The sequence below is a fragment of the Gadus morhua genome, chromosome 6, assembly GCF_902167405.1.
Source record: "Gadus morhua chromosome 6, gadMor3.0, whole genome shotgun sequence".
In the NCBI taxonomy this organism is placed as follows: domain Eukaryota; kingdom Metazoa; phylum Chordata; class Actinopteri; order Gadiformes; family Gadidae; genus Gadus; species Gadus morhua.
The window spans coordinates 21,149,358-21,173,225 of record NC_044053.1 but is presented as its reverse complement, the minus strand read 5'-3'; the positions used below and the strand labels follow the sequence as shown (position 1 = coordinate 21,173,225).

Sequence of the window (23,868 nt, the reverse complement as noted above, 5' to 3'; positions counted from 1 at the left end):
TTTCTAGGGCCCTGAACTTCTGGGGTTGAGTGAAGAAGAGTGACAGTGATTCTACAAGCGGGTGGCCATCCGAGTAGACCATGCATGAAGAAGTGAAGTGTAGGCGACCACCAACCAACCCCTGACCCTACCGCTGATCAGTAATATTAAACACATACTTATATTGCTGCCATTTATATGACCGGGTCTGTTTCCAATCTGGTCCCACAGCTCATGGATTGCGTCCACAGCGTCCAGCGGCCAGTAGTGTGAGGCCGTGGCCAACACCTTGAGGCCTGCAATCCATAAGGTTCATGGGGTTAAGCCAGAGGGACCCCGTCCCCACAAGCAGCAGAGCCCCAGCATGTCGTCACACAGGCCTGGGAGGACACTCTCATACAGGATCTCTAACAACCCTGGTCTTTAATGGCATTAAACATTAATCAACAATAAACCGAACAGCAGCTTTGGACGGCTTTAGAAATGGTAGATGTAGCGGAATCAGAAATAAAGTCATGGATAATAATCATAATAATCATGTCATTATTATATCACTATTATTAACATTATTAATATTATTATCATTATTTTATTGCTATTATTATTATTATTATTATTATTATTATTATTATTATTATTATTATTATTATTAATAGGATTACCTGGATGCTTGAAAGGTTGCACTACTTGGCCATAAACCTGTGAAGAAGAAAGAAAAGGATCTAGAACTTTCTTCAAGGGGAAACAATAAACCATAAGGGACATCTATTGTGTGTCACATATTTAATCACTTAACCTACCTTGATAAGAGAGACGAGCGTCATTAATACATTCAACTGGAATAGAAGATCCATAGCTGTGGGAAATCACTCCAATCACACACGAATGATCTCAGAATCAAATTCCCAAACCAAAATCCAGTCGGGCTCCGTCACACATTATTCCAAACTGCTGGAATAAAAACTCGATCAGTCCTCGTGTCTGACGCCTAATCACTGCGTAAAAAGTTAATTAATCTTCTTTTAATCGGCAGAACAACGAAGGGATGTATCGATTCATGACAGGATCACCGGTCCTCCAAGTTTGGCATCCCCTTTTCTCGAGGTGTATTCTCTGTTACTGGAACTGATGGATTTCCTTCTTGTGGTTTGCTCCGCATCTGTGACTTGAAGTCCCACCAAGAGCAGTCAGTCAGATCTGCCTCACTGAGTCCTTCGCCTGGATATGGGAATTCTGCACGTGATGTCACTTTTGCAGGGGCCGAGGTGGGGCGTTTGGGACGTGCGTAAATGCGCATTATTTGTGCGTAATTGGAGATTATGTCTAAGAAGCCGGTTAGACACAATAAAGAGCATAAACATGAGCTCTGCTGATTAGATTAAACAGCCTGTTGGATAATTTACAGAGAATCACAACCCGCCCAATGGCAAGGCAACATGGAAATGCAGTTCCAAAGATGATAGTTGAGCAATTTCACTAAGACCAAAAGGCATCAGAGTTGCAAAAATAGCTACTTTAAAAAAACAATACTGACTTCTGACCTAGTGTATCTGTACTCACGTATATTTTGTAAATTAGTCGTAATTGTTGTTGAGTAGGCTAGACGTCCTTCTCATTAGAGTTGGTCTAAAAGCTTGTAAAAGTAGGCCTATTATATTTTGCACACTTTTTGTAGTAAGATTATGCGTTGACTATTTCACTTTAATTAAAAGTTCCATTAATCCAAAACGAGCCTACTGCAAATTCTATGAATCCCAAAAGGTGTCCTTTCTGCGTTAGCATTTTCTACAACCCTGCCTGTCAAAGGACGTCCAAGATCAATCACTGGGGGAACAGCGACCTCATGTGGTAGAGAGAGAGAGAGAGAGAGAGAGAGAGAGAGAGAGAGAGAGAGAGAGAGAGAGAGAAGGGTGGAAGTTGTGGTGTTGGTGGTGGTAGTGAGGCGATGAGGGAGGAGGGGAAGGAGAGGTGGTGGTGGTGGTGGTGGTGGTGCTGTGTGGTCGTGAGGCGTTTGCGATCAAAGAGGTGTTGCCAAACGCCTCAGAGTCAGAAAAGAGGACTATATCGCTGATAAATGGGAGCATTTACACTTTTTTTTACGCTTTTCGTTTTAAAAATAATTAACCTTTGAACCATAGAACGGAGAAGTAACTTTCCACTTCTTGCATATTTAATTTTTGTCGTCAACAAACCGAACCTCCAAACAGTCTCCATTTGAGACCCGACACGCGTGCCCAGTTGTGGGGCACAGGCAGGGCTCCAACATGAAGAAATATGCTTATTAAATAGAAGAACATTAGAAATAGAGTTATTGAACCAAGGCGGTCGGTGTAATGAAGGACCGACTTGGGGAGTTCGCCGCTGTAAGTTAGCGAGGCACTTTGCTCTCTCGGCCAGGATACCCTACACCCATCTCGGTTGAACCTGTCACGTTATAGTTGCGTTTTCATTGATAACAACGAAATTGCAATTATGTCAAACAGAACTGCACCCAGGTTGAGGAGGAGGTGGAGGTGGACAGAGATTGTTTTATGGAAGGATTCTTCAGAAGAGTGAGTAATAATAGCCATGGATGATCATAATCATGAAACGTTTTCAAAGAGTATTTAATTGACCGCCCTTTATAGGTGGAAGACGTCAGAGGGCTTATTGACAACATCGCTTACAAAGTGGAGGAGGTGAGGAAGATGCACAGCACCATCCTGTCGGCGCCCAACCCAGATGAAGGTAAGGGCCTGTCTCCTAACGATAAGCCGGTCTAGACTACTCGGGTAGGCCTAATGGGCTGGAACGTGTGTGGCCCTACACTTCCTTCTCTTGGTCCTCCTCTGGTAGGTGTGCCTGGCTGACGTGTGTATGAAGTGCAGTTCCTTTGCCCAGAGGTTAAGTCTCTTTACTTTTGGTGCTTTATTTTGTAAAAAGATTCTTTTAAAAAAGGTCATCCTAGTTTATTTAAAAGCACAGTGATTCAAGTCTGGGTCCCACCCACTTTAAGGACTACTTTGTGCTCTTTGTATTCAAGGATCACGTACATTTTAAATGGTACAGATACCATATACCAGGTCATTTGAAATAATAGAAAAGGGCTTTTTCAAAAAATTTCACACTGAGACTGGCTCTGAGTCAGGCAGGGGCTAGGGCAGAGCAGGTGCAGCTGTCAGTGCTGGAGGTCCCAGGAAAGTACTTGGATGATCTTGATCTTGAGGAGTCTATGTGTCACTGGTAGATGGGGTGATGGTGATGAACTCAACCTCACATGGACAGAGTAAGGTGTAGAACATAAGGGGGCTGAACTCTGGTGTCACGTCCATGTTGCCAAGTGACCAGCAGCGGTCTTATCTAGTGTAATATTAACACCAGGCAGGCCAACAATGCATGCATAAATGCTACATTGTGACGGCTGTTTGTCAGGCACACCAAATTAAGGTATTGATGTTTAACTGTTTTTCCTCCCCTGAAAAGCAACAAAGCAGGGACTGAACAGGCTGACCAATGACATCAAAGGGACTGCCAACGTTGTGCGGGCTAAACTCAAGTGTAAGTTAAAGCCCACAGGGTGGTCAATGCTTTCTATCCCAACACAGTCCCCATTACCAGGGTTCATTCCAACTCTTTTCATTTCATGGAACTCTGTTGTTTGTTGATGTGTTGTTGTCACACAGCGATTGAGCTCAGCCTACCTCAAGACGACATGGCCCACAGAACCTCAGTGGACCACCGGATCCAGAAGACACAGGTGAGTGGGTCTTCAGTGGTGACATTCAATTCTACTTGACTTTCTTTTCATAGTACTATACACTAGCATAAAATGCAGATATATTTACAGCTGTTCTGTGTTAGCTGTAAAGACAGTATGGATCAACATGTTGTCCTCCACTCAGTATCCAATTTGCAGGAATATTAACGTGTAAAAAAAAACATCAGTCGTGAAGCAGACTTCTTCTTCTCCTGCAGTGACACCTGTGTGTGTGTGGGTGTATGGTTCTGTATGTGTGTGTGTGTGTGTGTGTGTGTCTGTGTGTGTGTGTGTGTGTGTGTGTGTGTGTGTGTGTGTGTGTGTGTGTGTGTGTGTGTGTGTGTGTGTGTGTGTGTGTGTGTGTGTGTGTGTGTGTGTGTGTGTGTGTTTATGTGTGTATGGCTCTGTGTGTGTATTTGTGTGTGTGGGGGGTTCTCCATCTCCCCCTGTACCCAGCACACGGTGCTTTCCAGGAGATTTGTGGAGGTTATGATGATGTACAACGAGACTCAAGTGTCCTTTCGGGAAAGGAGCAAAGGGAGGATCCAGAGGCAGCTTGAGATAAGTGAGTATAAAGTATAAATGGAACTGACCCACAGATGCCCCTCTGATGCAGGCCTTTTATGGGCATCACTTATAACAGGTAGTTGTTGGAGAACGTTCCATGATAAGATGGACATAACATTATAAGATGTTCTATTATAATTTGAGCAGGGACACAAAGCTTGTTTCTTCCAAATGACCGCAGAGATTAGACAGCAGTGAACCGTGTCCTTGAGCACGTTCGGGACAGGAAACCGGACATGGACCACACCTAATAGGCTTCCTGTGCTTTCCTCTGGACGCACAACCTGATGGAGCTGAAGCATCAAAGAGATGATTGGTTTTCTAAAGTCTCTTCAGGAATTTTTATTTTTTTACTTAAAAATACAGGAGCTGTTTCAATGTGGTTAAAGTTCTGTCTATTTTATTTTGCCAAAAACATCTCCAGCCCTGTTCCCATGCGGGTACTAGCCCCTTTTTCTGGAATATTCACCATCATCATCATCATCATCATCATCATCATCATCATCATCATCATCATCATCATCATCATCATCTTCCTCCTTTTCATCATCAGCATCATCCGTTTCCCCATCCTACAACTTAGAATAAAACTGCAGTTTCCAAACTTGATGGAGCACATTCGGCCAGGTATAATGTCTAAATGTCAGTTGTGAACTACAAAATCACAACAGGCACGTACAACATTACTTACTGCTTACATTCCTGCTGCTATTTGCATGCCAGTTATGCAACATTTACACGTGTGTGTGTGTGTGAAGCAAATTGTACACAGGCTGGTGCGGCCCCAATGGCACGCATTAACAAGAGCATGCCACAACTTCACCCTCGGCATGGAAGAGGAGCTCGACACTGGAGACACGGCAATAGCTGGCGTTGCCTGGGAAACGCAGCATAGGGCTCCGAGGCTCCTGTAACCCTAGTCTCCTGGCTACAACAGGGTCACGTGACTTGGCGTGCCCATTGAGCCACAGATCTGTGCGTGTGTGTGTACACATGTTTGTGTGGGTGTTTGTGCCTGTGTGTGTGTGTGTGTTTGTGTACACATGTTTTTATGTGTGGCAGTGTGTGCGTACCTGTTTTCCTGTGTGTGTGCGTGTGTGTGTGTGTGTGTGTGTGTGTGTGTGTGTGTGTGTGTGTGTGTGTGTGTGTGTGTGTGTGTGTGTGTGTGTGTACACGTGTTGGTGTGGGTGTGAGTGTGCATTCGACCCACCACAGATGCCTCCAGAGAAGCAGGTCTCTCTATAGGGAGTAAGGGGAATAGTAAGTGTAGAGTGAGGCAGGGGCAGCACTCTGTTTATGAACCAGCTGTTTGTCGGTGAGCGGGAACGAGTCCCAACGTTCCTCCATCGCAACCTGACTGTCAGAGGAACCAAGACAAGACAACAGCTCCTTTGCCCCGCTAAAGGATTTGATTGCATTGCTTCCTGAAGAAATGTTATTATGTCCATCATTTGTGTTAATCAGATGGCATTGTCAGCAGATTTGCAAAAACATGACACTGACATGGCAATAACGGCATAATTAATATGTAACTTTCATTTCATTCATATTGTGTTTGTTCAAATAGTGTGTCTGCTTATATACTTTGCTGTGCTCTGGGGTTACAGGAAATGAGCAAATAGTGCAATCAATTTACAGTTAAAGCAATGAGGCCTTCCTGTTAAATATCAACTCTTTATGTATATTTATCAGTTCGCGAATACAGACTTTTGTCATTAGTAAAGCAAAATATATATACTTTCTGTAATATATACGATACATAAACATTTTATATTGAATCCAATTTTCCCTTAACCTTTTAATTTAACAAATTGGTTCGCAAGTCTGTTTTTAAGCATGGGCCAATCCCTTCTTTTCCCCTACTTGTTGTATAATTAACTATAAAGTGGAATATCATTTCAGCTGGAAGAGTGACCACAAACGAAGAGCTGGAGGACATGCTAGAATGCGGAAATCCATCCATCTTCACTTCTAATGTAAGTTCACACCACTGGGCATGTTCGGTATGTGTCACACGGTGCAACAGCGCTTCCTGGTGGCGGGGAAATAAACGCCCAAAAGTATCAAGACAGATTCCCAACATCGCCAGTGTTGTGACTTTGGGGCTTTCTTTCCAACCCTCCCCAGATTATTTCAGATTCTCAAATCACGCGGCAGGCGCTAAACGAGATCGAGTCGCGTCACCAGGACATCATTCGTCTGGAGGCCAGCATCAGAGAGCTGCGCACCATGTTCATGGACATGGCCCTGATGGTGGAGACCCAGGTAGGCGATAACTCCTCTAATACTGACACTGTCCCTGATCCTAACTTAAAAACTGATCTCCCATCTGACAGTGTTGTGCATGCATATCTAGAATTTATCAACGTGTATTGTGCATCGTGCTTTAACAATACACTTCTAAATTCTCAATGCTGACAGAAAATCCTGACCATATGAATTTTTATATAGATTTATATATATATATATATATATATATATATATATATATATATATATATATATAAATCTATATAAAAATTCATATGGTATATATATATATATATATATATATATATATTTATATATAATATATATTTTGATTGAAACACACCGATTTTGATGACTAACATTGTCCCTGATCCTTACTTCAACTTCCACTACGGTATCTATAATTGAGCAGTATGTATGATGTTTCATGCTGTAACTCGACCCCTTCATGGATTTGAGCAGAACCTCTAATCTGTTGGCTGTGATTGGCAGGGGGACATGGTCAACAACATTGAGAAGAACGTCTCAACTGCCGCTGAGTACATCGGCATGGCGAAGGAGGAGACCAAAAAGGCTGTGCGGTACCAGAAGAAGTCACGCAGGGTATGAATCCTCACTCTCAACCCACCATGGACCACTAACTGTGGTCACTGCGCTCTGCTCTGCACAGTTCACCTAGACTTTGTATAGCCTCACCCTTATCCCTCCCCCCCTTAGTAGTATCTATAGGGCGTCAGACTAAAAGTTACTGTGTTCGATCCCTGATGTCCTTGGTCTACCTGTTGGCCTCCTTAAGCGTGGTGATAACCCCTATATGATGATATATTAATCACTGTGACTTTGGACAAGAGTGTCGGCCAAATGTCTTAGTAGTCAACAGTAGACTGTCTCTTAAAAAGAGGTAGCATGTCTGTTCATCTTAAAAGGCTGGTATAGTGCCACCAGGTGTGAGTGTGATTAGCCATTACAAGCCGTTTGAAATTCTGCCTTTTCTTGTGTTTTTGTGACATCTCACTTGGAGTGTCCAGGTGTATTCTGGATAGACCAGTCTACCAGCCTACCCAGTGGACTGCAAATGTAGCTTATCAATCCATCATGCTTCTAGGTTGACACTCCCACTTGTGATGTCGCTAGGGCACAGGGAAGAGAAGATTTTCAAATGGCTTGTAATGGCTAATCACACTCACACCTGATGGCATAATAACCCCATTTAAACTCCAGCCTTCCAATCCAAAGTTAACACAAAATGATTGTGAACTTCTATGTGAACTCTACTTGAATACATTTTCTTTGCTTGGCAGAAATTTGTTTTCCTTGCATTTGCAATATTGATCCTGATTGCGGTCGTTGCACTTATTGTTGGCCTGTCTGTTGGGCTAACTAAACCCCCTGCCTGAGAATCACTCATCACTTCCTCAGGTAACAACACTTGTTCACCCATGGAACTACAGTAACGCCATTCATTCAACCACTCATTCAATTATTCATACCTCCATCCATTCACTCATGCATTGTTGTTATGTTCTTGTCTCTGTGCTGTGTTAAAGAAATGCCCAAAATGAATTACTTCAGGGAGAAAATCATTTAAAAAAATGTCCTACTTGGGAAGTACGATTTTCCTGAAAGACTTTCCTTCCTTCTCTCATCAACAGACCATTCTCTACCTCATCGAGGGTCGGGAAGGAGCCATGGGTCTCATACTCTTGGTTGGAATCTTTGACTGATGGATCCTGTAGCAAATCACCGTCAGCTGAGTCTGTGTCGGGTGTGGAGTCACTTAGTCAACCACAAAACCTAAAACATGACCAATCAACTTTTTTCCTCGCATCCATCCATCTTGTTCAAAATTCTTTCAACTAATGGGTGCCTAAAGAATAAATCATATCAACACACAGCTCAATCAACCCAATTATTCCTCCTGTAAGTACGTTTGAGCATGTCTTCATAGAAAAAATATATATAAACGATGTATATGCTTGTATTATCTCTGATTATTAGGGGTCTGAGCAGCACAGCTGCTTGGTCCCCTTTTGTTTCTGTAACGTGTTCTTTTTCCTCTAATTCTGTAAAAGTCATACTGCAGCCTATACCGTAAGTCGAAAACTCTTGAAATGTTAAGGTATGGTTAATATTAACTCCAACTACCCATACAAAAGCTGGCGCTATTGTAAAAAATCATGAATTAGTCTTATTTCTCCTCACCAGATTGACCTGGACTCAAAATTCTTTCATAATATTAATCTCTAGAATCAGATGCATCTGTAAAACCCTTATGCCCTAAAAATGTTTACCTCTCCCACACTTTCATATTGAAGCCAAACATAATAAAAAGATTCACAGGCTACCAAAATAATCAAAGATTCACCAAAATCGCCACATAAAATCTTTAGACCCAGCCTCACAAAAATCATCAAACAGAATTTGTTTTATTTAGTTCCATTTGAGAAATATTGGCCAATACATTTGGAGCAGTTAGCCCATTTTTCTTATATGATCATTTTGTTATTGTATAAAAAAAACATACGACTATCATTAGGTGGATACCAATACCCCCCACTACCCATAAACCCAAATTGTAGTACTGCACCCAAGGGTGGTGCTATTTAAAAAAAAGGTGAACTAGCCTTATTTGTCCTTACCAGATTGCGGTTATATTTATTATTGTCTCTTGTGAGGTTCTCAATACTGGCAGAAAATCATGCACATATGAATTGTTGCAAGTTGTGTAAATTGTTACCAATATTTTTGTATCTTATGCACACAACATATCCTTATCCAATGGAATATTTTGATTAAAACACACAGATTTTGTATCTTCTAACCCGTGACCACCAAAGTGCCTTTAAGCATTACTATAATGGTAAAACATAAGAATGCTGTGTTTGGACGGACCATAAATGATATATCGTTAACCTTGGTTGAAGACATTTTAGATAAAAGGTTTATTGAGCAGGGACAAATACATTGTACATTGTTTCACATAAAATATAAAATAGATGCCATGCATACTGGTTTCTAGTCAAGACTAAATTGCAACCCTTGTCCCTGGTTTAATCCCTCACTTAGACAACACACACACACACACACACACACACACACACACACACACACACACACACACACACACACACACACACACACACACACACACACACACACACACACACACACACACACACAAACAAACTCGAGTCAACATGATTCCTACTTATTGTGTGAAATGCAGATTATTGGAGGAAAAGACTGGGAGAAAAGGGGGAGGAAGGGGGAGTGAAAGGCTTGCAGAAAGGGGTTATAGGGGGTGTAAGGCTGTTTTCCTCTCCTAGACTAATAAGCACTTTAGCACAGAGGGCTTGACTTCTCTGTAATCAACTAAACAGGATTAGTGTAGAAGGTGGATGTGGGTCTCCTTGGGGACAAGTTCTCTCCTCCTTTGGATCAATGCAATTTAGAGAAAAATATAAACTTGCACTCATGCACGAAAGACACTTTCATCAAGGCCTGTGTGATGGAGCCGGGGTCGCGGGGCACCGGGAGCTAAATGTATTTTTGTGTGCGGTAAAGGAGTTGGGGTTGTCATGATCTGAGTTTCTTTTTGTTCTTCAGTGTTTGTTCGCCCGCTGTCCACCAGATGCCCTGAGACTCACACCTCATTCCCCTTACAAGAGTATGTACTGTTGCAATCAGTACGCATACAATTGGGACACACTACGAGTGATTTCACTGATTGGCACACCTGTATAGTGCCACCCACATATCTTCTGCTGTGCAGAGGATTGTGGGGCAGAAAAGCCAAAAAGCATGCTGGCTTGCCCACTGAGAAACGCGACCGGATGTTATACCACATCCTGGTTTTTTTTCGGTATACTAAATTTCCCATAATTTTTATTGGGACATACTCAATATTTTTCTGGTATGCTAAATAGTAGGGGTAGTATGGGTATTGGAACGCATGGGTCCTTTGTTCCCTTATCGTTTTTTTTTTTTGTGCCCCTTTGTCCTTCTGAGTTCTTTATTAAAAGCCTTTTTTGTTACGTTTCCTGAGTAGTGGTCTGCAATTTGACCCTGTACACCAAACTTAACTTAGTGAAGCTCACATGCACCTCATATTGTCCATGTTATATTCATAGGGCCTATCAATCTAATTCAATTACATTTGGACAATCTACTCTGCTACCCTTGTTTGAACATGAATATGAATTTATTTTTAATTAGGCAACAATAATGTTAACATGCATGGAGGTTTATAAGCAGTGAAGAGGGTGGTGTTCTAACGGTGGATTGTAGTCCACGTTGGAGTCCGATTTGTGAAACTGATCTGTAGCCTAATTTGCCATAAATGAGAATATGAGTAGAACTTATTTCGGTAAGAGGATTAACTAAGTTGAATATGCAAAGCACCAAGCATTCAACCAACCACGACAGATGAAACAAAAACGACTAAAGAGCATTTTCGCAGGAATTAAATAACAAGTTGGTAAGATATGCTACAAGCCATCGATGTTCCGCAGAATGTATTCAGAACGTTTAATTGTTTTTAGTTAATTCTCTAGTGATTATATTTGTGTTCAAACCAATAGACATAACACCTTGGCTTTTCCTGCACCTGCTCCCTGCAGATGCAGGAAGCAGGTACAAGAAGCCTCAGTGCTGTACAACTATAGCCTACTATTACAGGACTCTTACAGTCTGGTTATGAAGCAGATTCTGCTAATTTTGGACGTATCCCAAAGCAAATGTAAATTCCTGGCAGCTTATTAGTAGGTCTTTACCTATCTTGCCCAACGGTTTCGATTATTAATTTATTATTATACCACTTTCGTGTGTACAAACACACACGCACACGCACACACACACGCACGCACGCACGCACGCACACACACACACACACACACACACACGCACACACACACACACACACACACACACACACACACACACACACACACACACACACACACACACACACACACACACACACACACACACACACACACACGTACGTGCTGCCTGTGAGTGGGAGGTCAGTGGGCGGCTGGATATTGGTTGTAGGCCTTCCAAGGCTGCTGTCCATATACAAAAATAACCGATATTCTGGATGAATTTGAAGGCCATCGTGATGCAGGAGTTATATAAACCGCGCTTCCTGCTTCATTCATCCATCCTTTGGAATAGCGAGGAAGAGGTCTGTCCGACCGATGCAGAGGCAAGATGAACAGCCGAATATTGAGATCAACTTCACATTCATTGGTCCGTCTCAGGTAGGCCAGGCAGGTTTATTTTACTCAGACCAACCGAATGAAAACATAAACCGGAATATATATGGGATACGCATGGATTAGACACAGTCAGTCAACATTTATTTCATTGAACCGCTAAGATTCTTAGTTAGCAATCTAGTTTAGTAATAGGACCATGTGTTTTCTAATTTCGTATTTTGCGTAGAAAGCTCCTTGCTTACAGTAGGCGATTTGATAGGCTATTCAATGTGATCTAGAAGTGAGAAGTCTGCACTTTTACTTCACTGATTTATTGATCTATTTTTGAACAACAGTAACTTCAGACAAATTAATCAGATGGGACCAGAGGCATGTAGGCCTATAGCTTTGCTCTGCCAGTGTTTCTAATGTTAATCACATGTATGACTCCGCTCCTCCAGCATTTCGAAGGTTAATTACACACGCATCACTCCGCTCTACCTGTGTTTCTAATGTTGATTAAATAGACGAGCATAAGTGGTTAACTCAGTGGAACAACCCATACTCTTATTTCACTGGTTGCAAAATACATGGAAACAAACATGTTATTGATACATACAATGGCCTGCCGTACTATGCAAACTTAGACGAAAAACCAAGCTGCTGTTCAGGGAAAAGTTCCTCCAGTCCCTGTCCAGCCGAGGAATCATTTAAATCGGCGGACTCAAATAAATGATTAAATAAACAAATCCCAATATGTTGTCTGTTTTTACTGTTAACTAATATGTGGCGCTTGTATAACTCTTGGATAAATGCATTATCACAAGAGATCTGGATTGCTGTTGTAGTGAATATCCGACTCCAAGGCGTGCTCATATTCAGTGTAACAGCACTGTCACTCTCGTTTGATGTTGCTTAAACATGTTACGTTTTCTTTCATATACCACCAGGCGCCCACAAGGGGATGCTATTCTACCACCGTAACTTAATCTGTAACTGGAACCCTCTCAAATCAAATGAACAAATAACAATAAGGAAATTGTTTCCTTCTCATTAGGGCCATTAAATGCTTATCTATAATTATAAAGATGAACAATAGGCATAGCCTCAATTTGAAGAGGGAACATGTGTGCACTTTGCATGTATCAATTTATTATTAATGGTATAATCTCTGAAGACCAGAAATAATGTTTAGGAAAAAAAGTATGTTGTTATGTGCCAAAAATTATAAATAATGCTTGCACACCCCCCTTAAAAAAAAAACATCCAGACAAACTGTCAGATGGCTTCTTATTTGTGGGCATTGCAACTGGCAGCTGTACCATCTTTGGTCTATCTGTGCGCCAATAATATCCCAACATCCATTATTATGTAACTCTGCTGAAAAAATATATTTATAAACAAAACATGTTGGCGCTATGACATCATCGGTGGCTGGCGCTGACCATGGCTGTCATTTCAGCGGGCATGAGAGCTCCACCATCATGGTAAGCTGGTGTGATGTTTAATGCTGCTGCTGTTGCAGTTACTGCTGCTGCTGCTGCTGCTGCTGCTCAGGCTGCTGCTGTTGTTCCTGCTGATCCAGAGTGCATTGAGGTGATGCATATCTCTGCTCTTGTCGATGCTCCTTCTCCTCTCTCTGACTTGACTCCTGCTCTGCCGCTTCTCTCCCCTCCTTCCAGGGAACGATGGGCTGTCACAAAGCCTGCCAGGGGGACCAGCGGCTCCTGAGAGCATCTTGGAGGGAGCCAGCGTGGAGCCAACCTCACAGATCAGCGATAGGCTCACGGAGCAGCCAGATGAGAGACAGAGATAAGGTGAGTCTGTGCTCATCCCTGCTTCCTCTCCTCCTCCTCCTCCTCCTCCTCCTCCTCCTCCTCCTCCTCCCCCTGCGCTTGCTCCACCTCCTCCTAGTCTTGCTCCCCCTCCTCCTCCCTCTCCTCCTCCCCTCCCCCCCCCCCTCCTCCTCCTTCTCCTCCTCCCCCTTCTCCTCTTCCTCCCCCTCCTCCTCCTCTGTACCCCCCTCCTCCCCTCCTCCTCCTACCCTGGGGGTTTATGAGGGATGGAGAAGCGTCCCATGGTGAGGAACATCAATAGCACTCTGCTGGAGCCTCCAGCCGTAGCCTGCCGCTGTAGCACTTCTGCAGGCGATGTGTTCTCATTAGCACCGCCGTGCATGCTTCTCTTCCAGTGTAACCATCACTCTGGGTCCTCTCTTGGCTCATGTGTTTTTAGACCGGTCTCCGTGAAGCTGCTTCTAGGTCAGTAGTTTAGTAATCTACAGGAATAATCTTTACCCCTATTTCCCATTGGGGTCAATCAAGCATTGTCTTATCTTCATATTATTTCATATAATTTTAAGTGTGAAATTAATAAATAATTAGAGCAATGTTGATCACTTATCTTTGGGATATAAATAACCACAAAGATAAGCTGTTCATTATCCTAATGAAATCATCCAAACTGTGTGTGTGTGTGTGTGTGTGTGTGTGTGTGTGTGTGTGTGTGTGTGTGTGTGTGTGTGTGTGTGTGTGTGTGTGTGTGTGTGTGTGTGTGTGTGTGTGTGTGTGTGTGTGTTTGTGAGTGTGTTTCTTTGTGCTTTTGACTGGTTGCAATAGTCACATGCTGTTTGGATGCAATGCTATTGAACTGGCATCTTCCTGTCCCCTGGTGGCATCCTGGGGAGAGGGACTCTTTACCGTGGAAGTGCAACACTGCTGCTTCTATGAGCAGATACATTATCGTTATCATACGTTATCATTTGAGATAATGTAGAGAAATAAACGACATAAGGAGTTGTTATGCACACAATATTTGTCCTATTTGGTGCAATGTTATTGTGTCTTTGGATATCAGCGCAGCCTTGTGTGGCGCAAGATTTGCCCTTTGAGTCCTGATGTTTCCCTTGTTGACATGATGTGTGGTCATGATGTGTTCAAGAACGAAGAAAAAGCAGGAGTAAAAAAGAAACGGCATATGACAACGAAGAAGAATATATATTTATTTTATTTACAGAGATGACCCTCAAAGATTCTGAAGGGTATTTAAGTCTCAAAGTAAAGGATTGATAATATCAACAATGTTCCCCACCAGTGTTGGTTGATACTATCTTCAGGTGAGGGAGAGGGAGAGAGAGAGAGAGAGCCAGAGGTATCCAGAGAGAGAGAGCCAGAGGGAGCGAGAGAGAGAGCCTTTGGGTTCCTAGCAGTTCATATTTATTAATGACCATGTCAGTTGTTCCACTGTCTACAACGGACGGTTCTAGTCGTAGGAGCACGGCTGATGGCGGAGGTTGAGTGTCAGTTTGGGAGGACGCAGCCATGGAGAGGTTAACATCAGGTGTGTGTTCTGTGTGGTGACAGGGCCATGGTGGATCTCCATTGGGATTGGAGTACGACCCCACTGGAAGGGGGGTGGGAGAAGTGTGTGTGTGTGTGTGTGTGTGTTGGGGGGGGGGGGGGGGGGGGTTCTCAAGACACAGGGAAAGGTTGCTGCTGCGGATGCTAGGCAGCAAAGAGGACAAAAGCATGCATTGTTTTTAATACCCCATTACCCTCCATCCTTCCGGTGCCCACTACAGGCTGAAGTACCAATGACTACCACTGGGGGTAGCCAAACGACACTCCTCCAAATCTCCCTGGAGAACAAGCTCAGGACAAGCCCCTCCCCCCCATCCCCCGCCCCAAAATAATCTTATAATACCCCTTCCATGGCTGACTTCTTAAGCTGTGATTGGATGACAAATGCTCTTTCTGCTGTTTCGGGTCATCTGATTGGTCCAGCCTAGCCTCTGTGTTTGTGAAGCCAAACCCAAGGGAAGTCTCAGCTGGAGTAACGGCCCATGAGGAGGAGGCAGGGCATCGCTGCCCAACCTCAGCCCCCTCGGGCCAGCCGGGAGGAGAGGGTGGGAGAGGGGGTGGGTGGATGCCAACAGCTGGGATAACCTCACATGACCTTGCCAGCTTTAATCATGGCTGCTGGTCAGTGGCCATGATTAAACCCCAACCAGAGGTGACGGCTGCTACATGAAAACATGTTGCTGGGGGGCGGAGGGGGGGGGGGTATGTGGCTATTAACGGCATCCTGCTGGACCGAGCCAGGGAGGGAAGGAGGAAGTGGCTGCTGAAGCAGGCAGGAGGCGTCCAGGAGAGGGAGCACTACGACTAGGGCTGCGACTGCAGCTGCTGCTGCTGCCGCTGCACACTGCACTGCCTCTGCACCCCTGCGTGCCTGCGTGAGTAAACGCGTGTTTGTATGCGTTTGTGCAAGTGAAAGCACCAGTGAGAGATGGATGGAGGGAGACAGAGAGAGGGGGCGTGTAAAATGTGTGTGCTCTGCTGCACAGCCAACGATAGTGCGAGCCTTTGAGCTGAACGATGCTCCCTGCCTCTCTCTCTCTCTCTCTCCCTCTTCCCTCTACTCTCTCTGCCTCTCTCTCGCGCGCGCTCTGCGCCGCCTGGCTGTGTGTCTCTCCCTCCATCTATCTCTCTCTCTCTCCCTCTCTCTTTCTATCTCTCGCTTCTTTATCTGTTTCCCTCTCCCTCTCTCTCTCACGGTTTCTGTGATGAACCATTTTATGCTACTGAGCTGCCATAGCTGCTGACCTGCTCCTACCGCTGGCTCCTGTAGTCTTTCAACCTAAGAGGAGATCGCTGCCCTGGTGCACGGGTCTCTCGCCACCGCTGCTGCCAAGGTACCGTGTTCTCTCCCCTGTCTCGCTGTCAAGCCTCCTTGTTTTTTTTTCCCCCTTTCCTTTCTTCCCTCCCTTACTCGGACAGGGTTCATTGCACCGGCTGTGCTGCAGGATGCTGTGCTCACGCTGCTGCCAGGGGAATGGGGACGGTTATAGCATTCGGAGGGACATGCATGTCAGTCCAGCGCTGTGCAGCGCCGTCCGGGACTACGGGAATATCATCAGAGGCATTTGAGATAGTTATTTCAGCCTGACCACACGTACATCTGTACAGATGTGTGTCTCTCGCTCTCTCTCCCCATCTCTCTCTCCATCTCTCTCCCCATCTCTCTCCCTCTCCCTCTCCCTCTTGCGCTCTCCTTCTCCCTCGCTCGCCTCCTGTTCTGTTCTGTTTTAGGGCTGTTCTATGGTGGAATGCATAATGCCCCTGGAGTTGACAGCACCTCCAGAGCCAGAGGCCATAGACAATCACTTGCACGCAATGTAGGGAACACGTTTGTGGGATCCGACCTTATGCCACCTCCTGGTGTGATTGATGGTTCATGTGTGGGGAAACCGTGATCATGTTTGTAGTACATGGCTGAATTTTTATGGTTTTGGTATGATCGTTAGTTATGGTTATTTAGAATCAAGGCTGGGAAAAGACTGTGTGTTGTGTGTATGTGTGTGTGTGTGTGTGTATGTGTGTTGGTGGTGGGGAAGTTAATAGCTTTTTGTTAGTTTTTATTTAAGATACACCAGGTCCCTGGGGGGGATGAGGTTGTTTGGCGAGTGGGAGATGGGATCCTGAAATGCTAATTGGAGACTTTGCAAGTAGGGAATTGGCAGCATGTGTCTCTCATTGATTAATTTGCTTATTGGGCTCGTGTCAAGCATTAATGCAGATTATCCATCAGCGGCAGGCGTGGAGGGACGCCGGTGTATTGTGTGTAGTGGGCCCCAAAACAATTGACCCGACAACAAATTCAATTTAAGTTGAAAAAGGAGTGTATGCCCACGCATGCGTGTCACGTCACAGCCCACCTCGTTACCATTGCTATTACCCTTCCAGTGTTCATGCCAAACAAAGTGCACGATTTCAGTGTGTGCACGATTACAGTGTGTGCACAAACATGTGTGTTCACGCTCACGTCTGTGTGTGTGTCATGCGTGCTGGCATGCATACGTTAATGCGTGAGTGTGCACGCAGGCGTAAATATGCAGTTGCGTGTGTGTGTGTGTGTGTGTGTGTGTGTGTGTGTGTTTGTGTGTGTGTGTGTTTTGGCTGGCTCCCAAGGTCATTCACTAAAAAAGGGCTCCGTAATTAGGGCTGTCACTTTAGATCATCACCTGGGCTGCACGGGAGTACTCCTGAATCAAAGTCCCCTCCATAGCTCCGCCCCTCTTCCTCCACAGGAAGGACTGGCCATTCATCACCACGCCCGGCGATCCCTGAACTGTCGACTGCTTTCTTCTATATTTTACTATGCACGGCGCATATCCGTAATACCTGAATAACAATCACCAAAGGTGTGAGTAAAAAGATAAGGGGAGGGTTGGATTGTAGGAAGCATTAAAATCCAAGGAACTGGATTCCTAGTGCTGAGAGGATGAGTTCCTTGGGCATCGTTCCCAACGTTTCGCTTTGTGTAAATCAAATAGAATGAAACACGATATGGCGTTCAATCCACGATTATTATGAATGCTATTCCCTATTTCCCGTGTGTGTGGAACCACCGAACGTTTGTCGGGAAACAGAAGGTCGTGTCCAGGCTTGTCATGGGTAAATACAAACCTCCCCATTTTATACATTTTGATTACAAATGCACAAGAAATACAGTCCGGAATACTACCATTAATTCAAAGAACACACTGTACCATTTACTGTGACGGACCACTTGTGCGTCTGACTTGGGCGTGCTTTACATTGGACACACTCTTCCCCAGTACTACCTGGGAGCCGCCCTCACCCAGACCCGTGCCAGGCGCTGCGCTGGAGGTGCTAGCTTGGGGGCTGGCCGCCTGCTGTCGCTGGGCGGTCGGCCTGTGAGGGGAGAGAAGGACAGGAGCGTGAGCGCGTCGCTTCCCCCCCAGCGCCTCGCGCCCCACACTGTAGTAACAACAGCTGGGACCACGGCTGCTGCCGGCTCCCTGTCCGCCTGCCGCCGCTGCTCGCTCTGCCCGGGATGTGGCCTGGATGGGGCGCGTGGCCGCGTGCCGGCCGGGCATTAGTGATGCGAACAGCAGGGTCCACGGCCGGGGTTATGTAAGAGGGAGAGAGAGGGAGAGAGAGGGAGAGAGGGGGAGAGGGAGTCTTTGCTGGGAAAATCTGTGGGATGATGATGATGGCTGTTGGGAGCCGGCGGAGGGGAAGTACATTATGGCTGATGCTGATTGGTTGGATGTCGCTTGGTACTCGGAAGCATGACAAAGCAAGCTTATATATTTTTTTATTTTTTTTGTTTTAATCTACTCTCTCTCCCTCTCACACTGCCCTGTCTTTAGGCCATGTTCAAATTCGAATGCAAGGGGAAGATTTGTGTGGATGCTGTGCAAAGGTTTATAAACCCTTGTAAAGAGTTCATCTCTACTCTAGATCCTTTCTAAGCACATATGTTCAGTATCTGTCAGTGTGTGTGTGTGTGTGTGTGTGTGTGTGTGTGTGTGTGTGATTGTGTGTGTGTGTTTGTGTGTGTGTGTGTGTGCGCGTGTGTGTGCGTGTGTGTGTGTGTGTGTGTGTGTTTGTGCGCACGTCTACGTGTGTGCCAGTGTGTAGTTTGCAAAATGTATGAGCATGTTTACATACCATGCACATGTTTGAGTTCCACCCAAGCTCCCCATGCACAATCGTAATGTAAGTGGTTATGTAGTGCCAGCTGTCATCGTGTTCTGGCAGCTCCATCACTACGGTCATGCTCCGATGACCGTGCTGATGATGGAGGAGCCAGTCCCTCACTGCTCGCTGGCCGATGCTCGCTGGCCGATGCTGGCCGTCTGATTCAGGCGGCTGGCTGCTCTGGAGGTCAGCAGAGAGCAGCTAGTAATCACCTCAGGGAAGCTGACTGCATTCATAATTGATTGTCGGTGGGGATTTTTTTGCTGGGTCTGCCCACTCTGTCAGGTGAAACTTGGTTTGTAGCGTGCTGATGTTCAGGAGGCCTTCACACCTATCGTTTGCTGGGCTCAGGCCCATTCAGGCCGCGGCTGATGCCTTGTTGCGTTTCCATTTTGTTTGGTTACCATTCGCACTGGACTTTTTTAGGAGAACCAAACAGTGTAATCAAATGCATGACGATCGAGCAGGTCGTAGGGTTAGGGTCAAGGTCCCAACAAATTGACCTTGATGTTCCTGAAAACTACAAATATCTCCATTTCCATCATGAATAATTGGGAAATGTTTCTGTGAGTGACCGCGATGCGATCAATGTGGGGTTCCAGAGAGAACCCCCTCCCCTTCCTTGATCCCCAACAATGTGGGGTTCAAGAGAGACCCCCCCCCCCTTCCTTGATCCCCAATTGATCCCCAATCAATGTGGGATTACAAGGCGAAGCGTTGGGTGATTTGAAATGTAATGATATTGTATAAGTCGGCTGGATATATATTTATACAATTTTGCCAATGATAGCTGTTGTGTTCCAGTCATGGTTCATGATGTCAGGGTTCTTTATTAGGATTCAGCACAGGTCTAAACAAGACTAATCTAAAGGGCAACGCTATCAAAACAGTTTTTAGTCATGATATATAATGTACTTTAATTATACTGTCTATCATCCATGGTCAATTTCTGCACCCTCCATACGGGTGTAACTTAACATTGTTGTTGCCAGAATGGGCCAAACTATTAATCGCCAACCCTGGACTGAAGTATTTGCTTGTTCCCTAAGTGACTGCTACGTTTAAACCTTCTGAGTGAACGTGATTGATGAGACCTTGGTTTGTGTGGTTAAAATCATGACTAGTGTGTGTTACAGTTTTTGAACAAGAAAGTCTCAAATGATGTCTGGTTTGGCTCTGCATGTTTTCCGCATGCTCCTTAATTGCGGTGCCTTTTGATTATTGGATGATATTGGCAGGTGACTTGCACTTCCAGGCCCACGTTCGACATTTCTGCATTATTGTGAAGATGATTAATGGCATGCTAATGCACTTCCATGCTAACACACAGCGTTGGTGTGGTAACCGTTAATTGATTGTGATGCAGTAATCAAGGGGAATTTCACATTTGATTATCAGCAAAAAGCTTTGTTTTGTCTTAGCACTCAACGCTGGTTCCCACGGCGACATCGGAGGATTGTTTGTCCACTGTTGGGCAGAGACGACCACATCATAATGTTATGTAGCCCCATGTGCGGTCGGCAGTAAGCTGCCATCGAACCTCACCTTTGTACGCAGGAGTATTGATGAACAGGGAGTCAGGGTAATGGCACGGAGATGCCTTAATTAGCTCCACTCAATGAGCCTTGTGTGACTTATGAAGTAAAGAGGCATACATGCAGAAATACTCATTGTCTCGCTGTACCTGCCCACACAAATGTAGGCCACATTACCGAGCGATCGATAGCTGCACAGGGCTAATTGAAGAGGCTGTAGTCTGACAACGTACAATGTTTACACATTGTTTACTGCTATTGAAGATAGAAACAATAGAATCATAATTGTGAAGTAAGTCCATCACAATAATTTTTCCAATTCAGTTTGACGTTTATTTAATGAGAAGATCCCAGCTGCCCTAAGACCTTGCAGTGTCAGTATAAGTAGTTAATTAGTATAGAGAGATGTGTGTGTACTATTCCACCAAGGATGAATATCCTATCGACTGAGGTAAGAGACCTTACCGCAGTCGAGAAGTCACGTCGGGGTGATGTCAAAGAACTTAATCAGGGTGATGTCACAGATCTAAGTCAGGATGTTGGAGTAGAACTACGTCAGGGTGCTGTCATAGAACTACGATAGGGTGGTGTCATAGAGCTACGTCAGGGTGGTGTCATAGAACTACGATAGGGTGGTATCATAGAGCTACGTCAGGGGGGTGTCATAGAGTCAAGGTGGTGTCCTAAAGCTACGTCAGGGTGGTGTCATAGAGCTACGTCAGGGTGGAGTTATAGAGCTACGTCAGGGTGGTGTTATAGAGCTACGTCAGGGTGGTGTTATAGAGCTACGTCAAGGTGGTGTTATAGAGCTACATCAGGGTGGTGTCACAGAGCTATGTCAGGGTGTTGTCAAAGAGCTACGTCAGGGTGGTGTTATAGAGCTACATCAAGTTAGCCAGCACCCCTGCCTCGCGGCTGGGGTGCTGGCCTTGACCAACCCGATCCTGGCCCTGATTTCCGCTCAGGTTATGGAGGTGAAGGAAGTGCATACTTCTAGGAGGAGCAAAAACGCTAATTGTCCGTTGGCCTCGTGTTGGGAGATGTGCAGCTGGGGACGACTAGCTAAAAATAGCCTCTTTTCATGAGCGGTTGGCACACAACACCATAGCATTAGTATTCAGCAGCAGAACACTGCTCGGGAGAAGGGGGGAAAAAAAGGTAGTCTACCAGCGATGGTCTCAAATGTCACGGCTGGATGAAGAGCGACACCGACATGACCAGGGTGAACCCCAGGCATCACCTCAGGTCCCGGGCCCCACATAGTGCCACCCCTGCGTTGGTTGGTGTGCACGTGACATTTTGCTCCGTGCACTGAGCAAAAGGCCACGTGCACACCCGCCGACGGTGTGGTATCCCGCTAGGACTTTTTCTCGTCCCTTTCTCCGCTTCTGGTCCCGGTGACATCCAGGTCAGCTGGGAGACAAAGTGGAGGCCGTACCTGGCGAGAGAAGGCCTACGCCGCCTGCCTCGAGTTACAGCGCTCTGTCGATGACACAAAAGTAGCATCTGGTTCCGCCTGACGGGGGCCGTAAATAATTTAGGATGGGGAATTATTATTTCCCGCCAGACCCACTGGCCTAGCAATAACATGCGGTGCAGGCCGTGCTCTTGGCCGGGCGTCCTGTGTGGCTGAACCTGGAGAGAGGAGGCTGGTTTACCACGGTGTCGTCTTATGCGTGTGTGGTTTTGTAGAGTCTTTGGTTGAATGACGTGCTGAAGTGTTAGCAGGCTTCGGTTTGATTTGAGTGTATTAAAAATTTAGAGGATTTGTGAGAGACGGAACATGAACAGATGAAGATTTTAGAATGGAGTAGATTATATTATTGTTTGAAACATTGTCAGAGATTTTTTTCCATTCTGCCGGAAGATTATGGTTTTCTACATGCCGCCATGGCTGTATTTGATGGAATTTGGTTTTGCTTCAATGAAGCTCATGATTTCCAATACCTTTCTCTGTGGTGAAATCCATATCCTGAACCCCTGTTTACGTGGTTCAGCAGGTGGACAGGTGGCATGCTACAGCTAGCCCTCTCTGTGTGAACCAGGAGAGGGACCGAAATACTTAGCATGCACCACGTACGCAAACGCCGTTAGCTGTTGGCTGCCCTCCCTGGCTGCTCCGCCCGCTGGGCCCTGCTTGTGAATCACCACTGTTCACAAGAGTCCCCAGGGGCCGGGTGATCCTGGCCAGCAGTAGGAAACCATGGACATCTGGGACCCTTTGGCGTCATTTGTGTCCTTTAGCTTACCTTAACCGCTGACAAATGGGGACTGCTACAAATATAGCCCAGTCGTGCTTGATTCACAAATACACCCATAACATCAGCCCGACCATACCCCACCTAGACCATACACCACCACCCCGAACATACACCACCTCCCCGACCAAACACCACCACCCGATGAAACACCACCACCACCCCAACCAAACCAGAAAACGGTTTCCTTGTCGTCTTTTCTCTTCGGTTGAGAAAGCCCTAGTTTTGCCGCTCCGGTTGGCAGGCGGACACTGCGTGGACAGCTCCTGTCTTTTCGGGGCAGAGACTGAGCTCTGAGGTGCACTGTGAGGCTCTCAGACGTAACAGGGTACAGCAGAGGTAACCGCTTCGTCTTGGTGGTGTCATTCGTTGTGTGGTTCATGGTCATTTAGAGGAGCAGACTTTGAGCAGACTGACCTTCGGAGTCTAAGTACTACTTGTCGTTGCAGCCAGGTGTGGCGACGTCGGGTCCCCTGTGTGTGCTGGCTGGACGGCGGGCTGGTAGGCAGCGGTCGTGTCGTGTCAAGGCTGATTCTTCTTCCACAGGCAGCACGGCTGTCTGCTTCTCAGTGGCGGAAGGGGAGCTGCTTGTAATTCCCTGGCTTCCCCTGATGCCTGTGGTTTCAATATGAATGAGCTGCATTGATTAGCTGTGGGTGTATTTGTGTGTGTGTGTGTGTGTGTGTGTGTGTGTGGGTGTGTGTGTGTGTGTGTGTGTGTGTGTGTGTGTGTGTGTGTGTGTGTGTGTGTGTGTGTGTGTGTGTGTGTGTGTGTGTGTGTGTGTGTGTGTGTGATGAGGGCTCTCTCTTCCCTTAAGTATTCATAGCATTTATTTGT

The 23,868-nt window shown here is 45.6% G+C and overlaps 3 protein-coding genes across 18 annotated transcripts in view; 2 read left to right on the top strand and 1 right to left on the bottom strand.

Moving 5' to 3' along the window:
- adgrd1 (adhesion G protein-coupled receptor D1) overlaps nt 1–1,190 on the bottom strand; it is a 35,296-nt gene extending 34,106 nt beyond the window's left edge. For all 5 annotated transcript variants that reach the window (XM_030357819.1, XM_030357821.1, XM_030357820.1 and 2 more), the window contains exons 1-3: nt 780–1,190; nt 642–678; nt 159–275 (exon numbers count right to left, since the gene is read on the bottom strand). In XM_030357819.1, coding sequence (XP_030213679.1) covers nt 159–275; nt 642–678; nt 780–833 — 208 coding nt within the window. In that variant the 5' untranslated portion in view covers nt 834–1,190. The remainder of the gene's footprint in view (nt 1–158; nt 276–641; nt 679–779) is intronic.
- Nucleotides 1,191–1,944: 754 nt separating this feature from the next.
- On the top strand, nt 1,945–8,953 carry stx2b (syntaxin 2b). Of its 4 annotated transcripts, XM_030357838.1 has the most exons (11): nt 1,945–2,342; nt 2,463–2,531; nt 2,607–2,706; nt 3,442–3,516; nt 3,642–3,715; nt 4,172–4,280; nt 6,185–6,258; nt 6,410–6,547; nt 7,025–7,135; nt 7,834–7,951; nt 8,185–8,951. In XM_030357838.1, the coding sequence occupies exons 1-10, from the start codon at nt 2,313–2,315 to the stop codon at nt 7,927–7,929; spliced, it is 876 nt and encodes a 291-aa protein (XP_030213698.1). In that variant the 5' UTR covers nt 1,945–2,312; the 3' UTR covers nt 7,930–7,951; nt 8,185–8,951. The 4 variants fall into 4 exon arrangements, with proteins under 4 accessions (XP_030213698.1, XP_030213701.1, XP_030213700.1 ...); XM_030357841.1 differs by lacking the exon at nt 1,945–2,342 and having other exon boundaries at nt 4,189–4,280; nt 8,185–8,952; XM_030357840.1 differs by lacking the exons at nt 1,945–2,342; nt 2,463–2,531; nt 2,607–2,706; nt 3,442–3,516 and having other exon boundaries at nt 3,669–3,715; nt 4,189–4,909; nt 8,185–8,953.
- A 7,266-nt stretch (nt 8,954–16,219) lies between these two features.
- The window catches only part of rimbp2b (RIMS binding protein 2b), an 81,882-nt gene continuing 74,233 nt past the window's right edge, over nt 16,220–23,868 (top strand). For all 9 annotated transcript variants that reach the window (XR_003977053.1, XM_030357806.1, XM_030357810.1 and 6 more), the window contains exon 1: nt 16,220–16,423. The gene's annotated coding sequence lies outside the window, so the exon portion shown is untranslated. The remainder of the gene's footprint in view (nt 16,424–23,868) is intronic.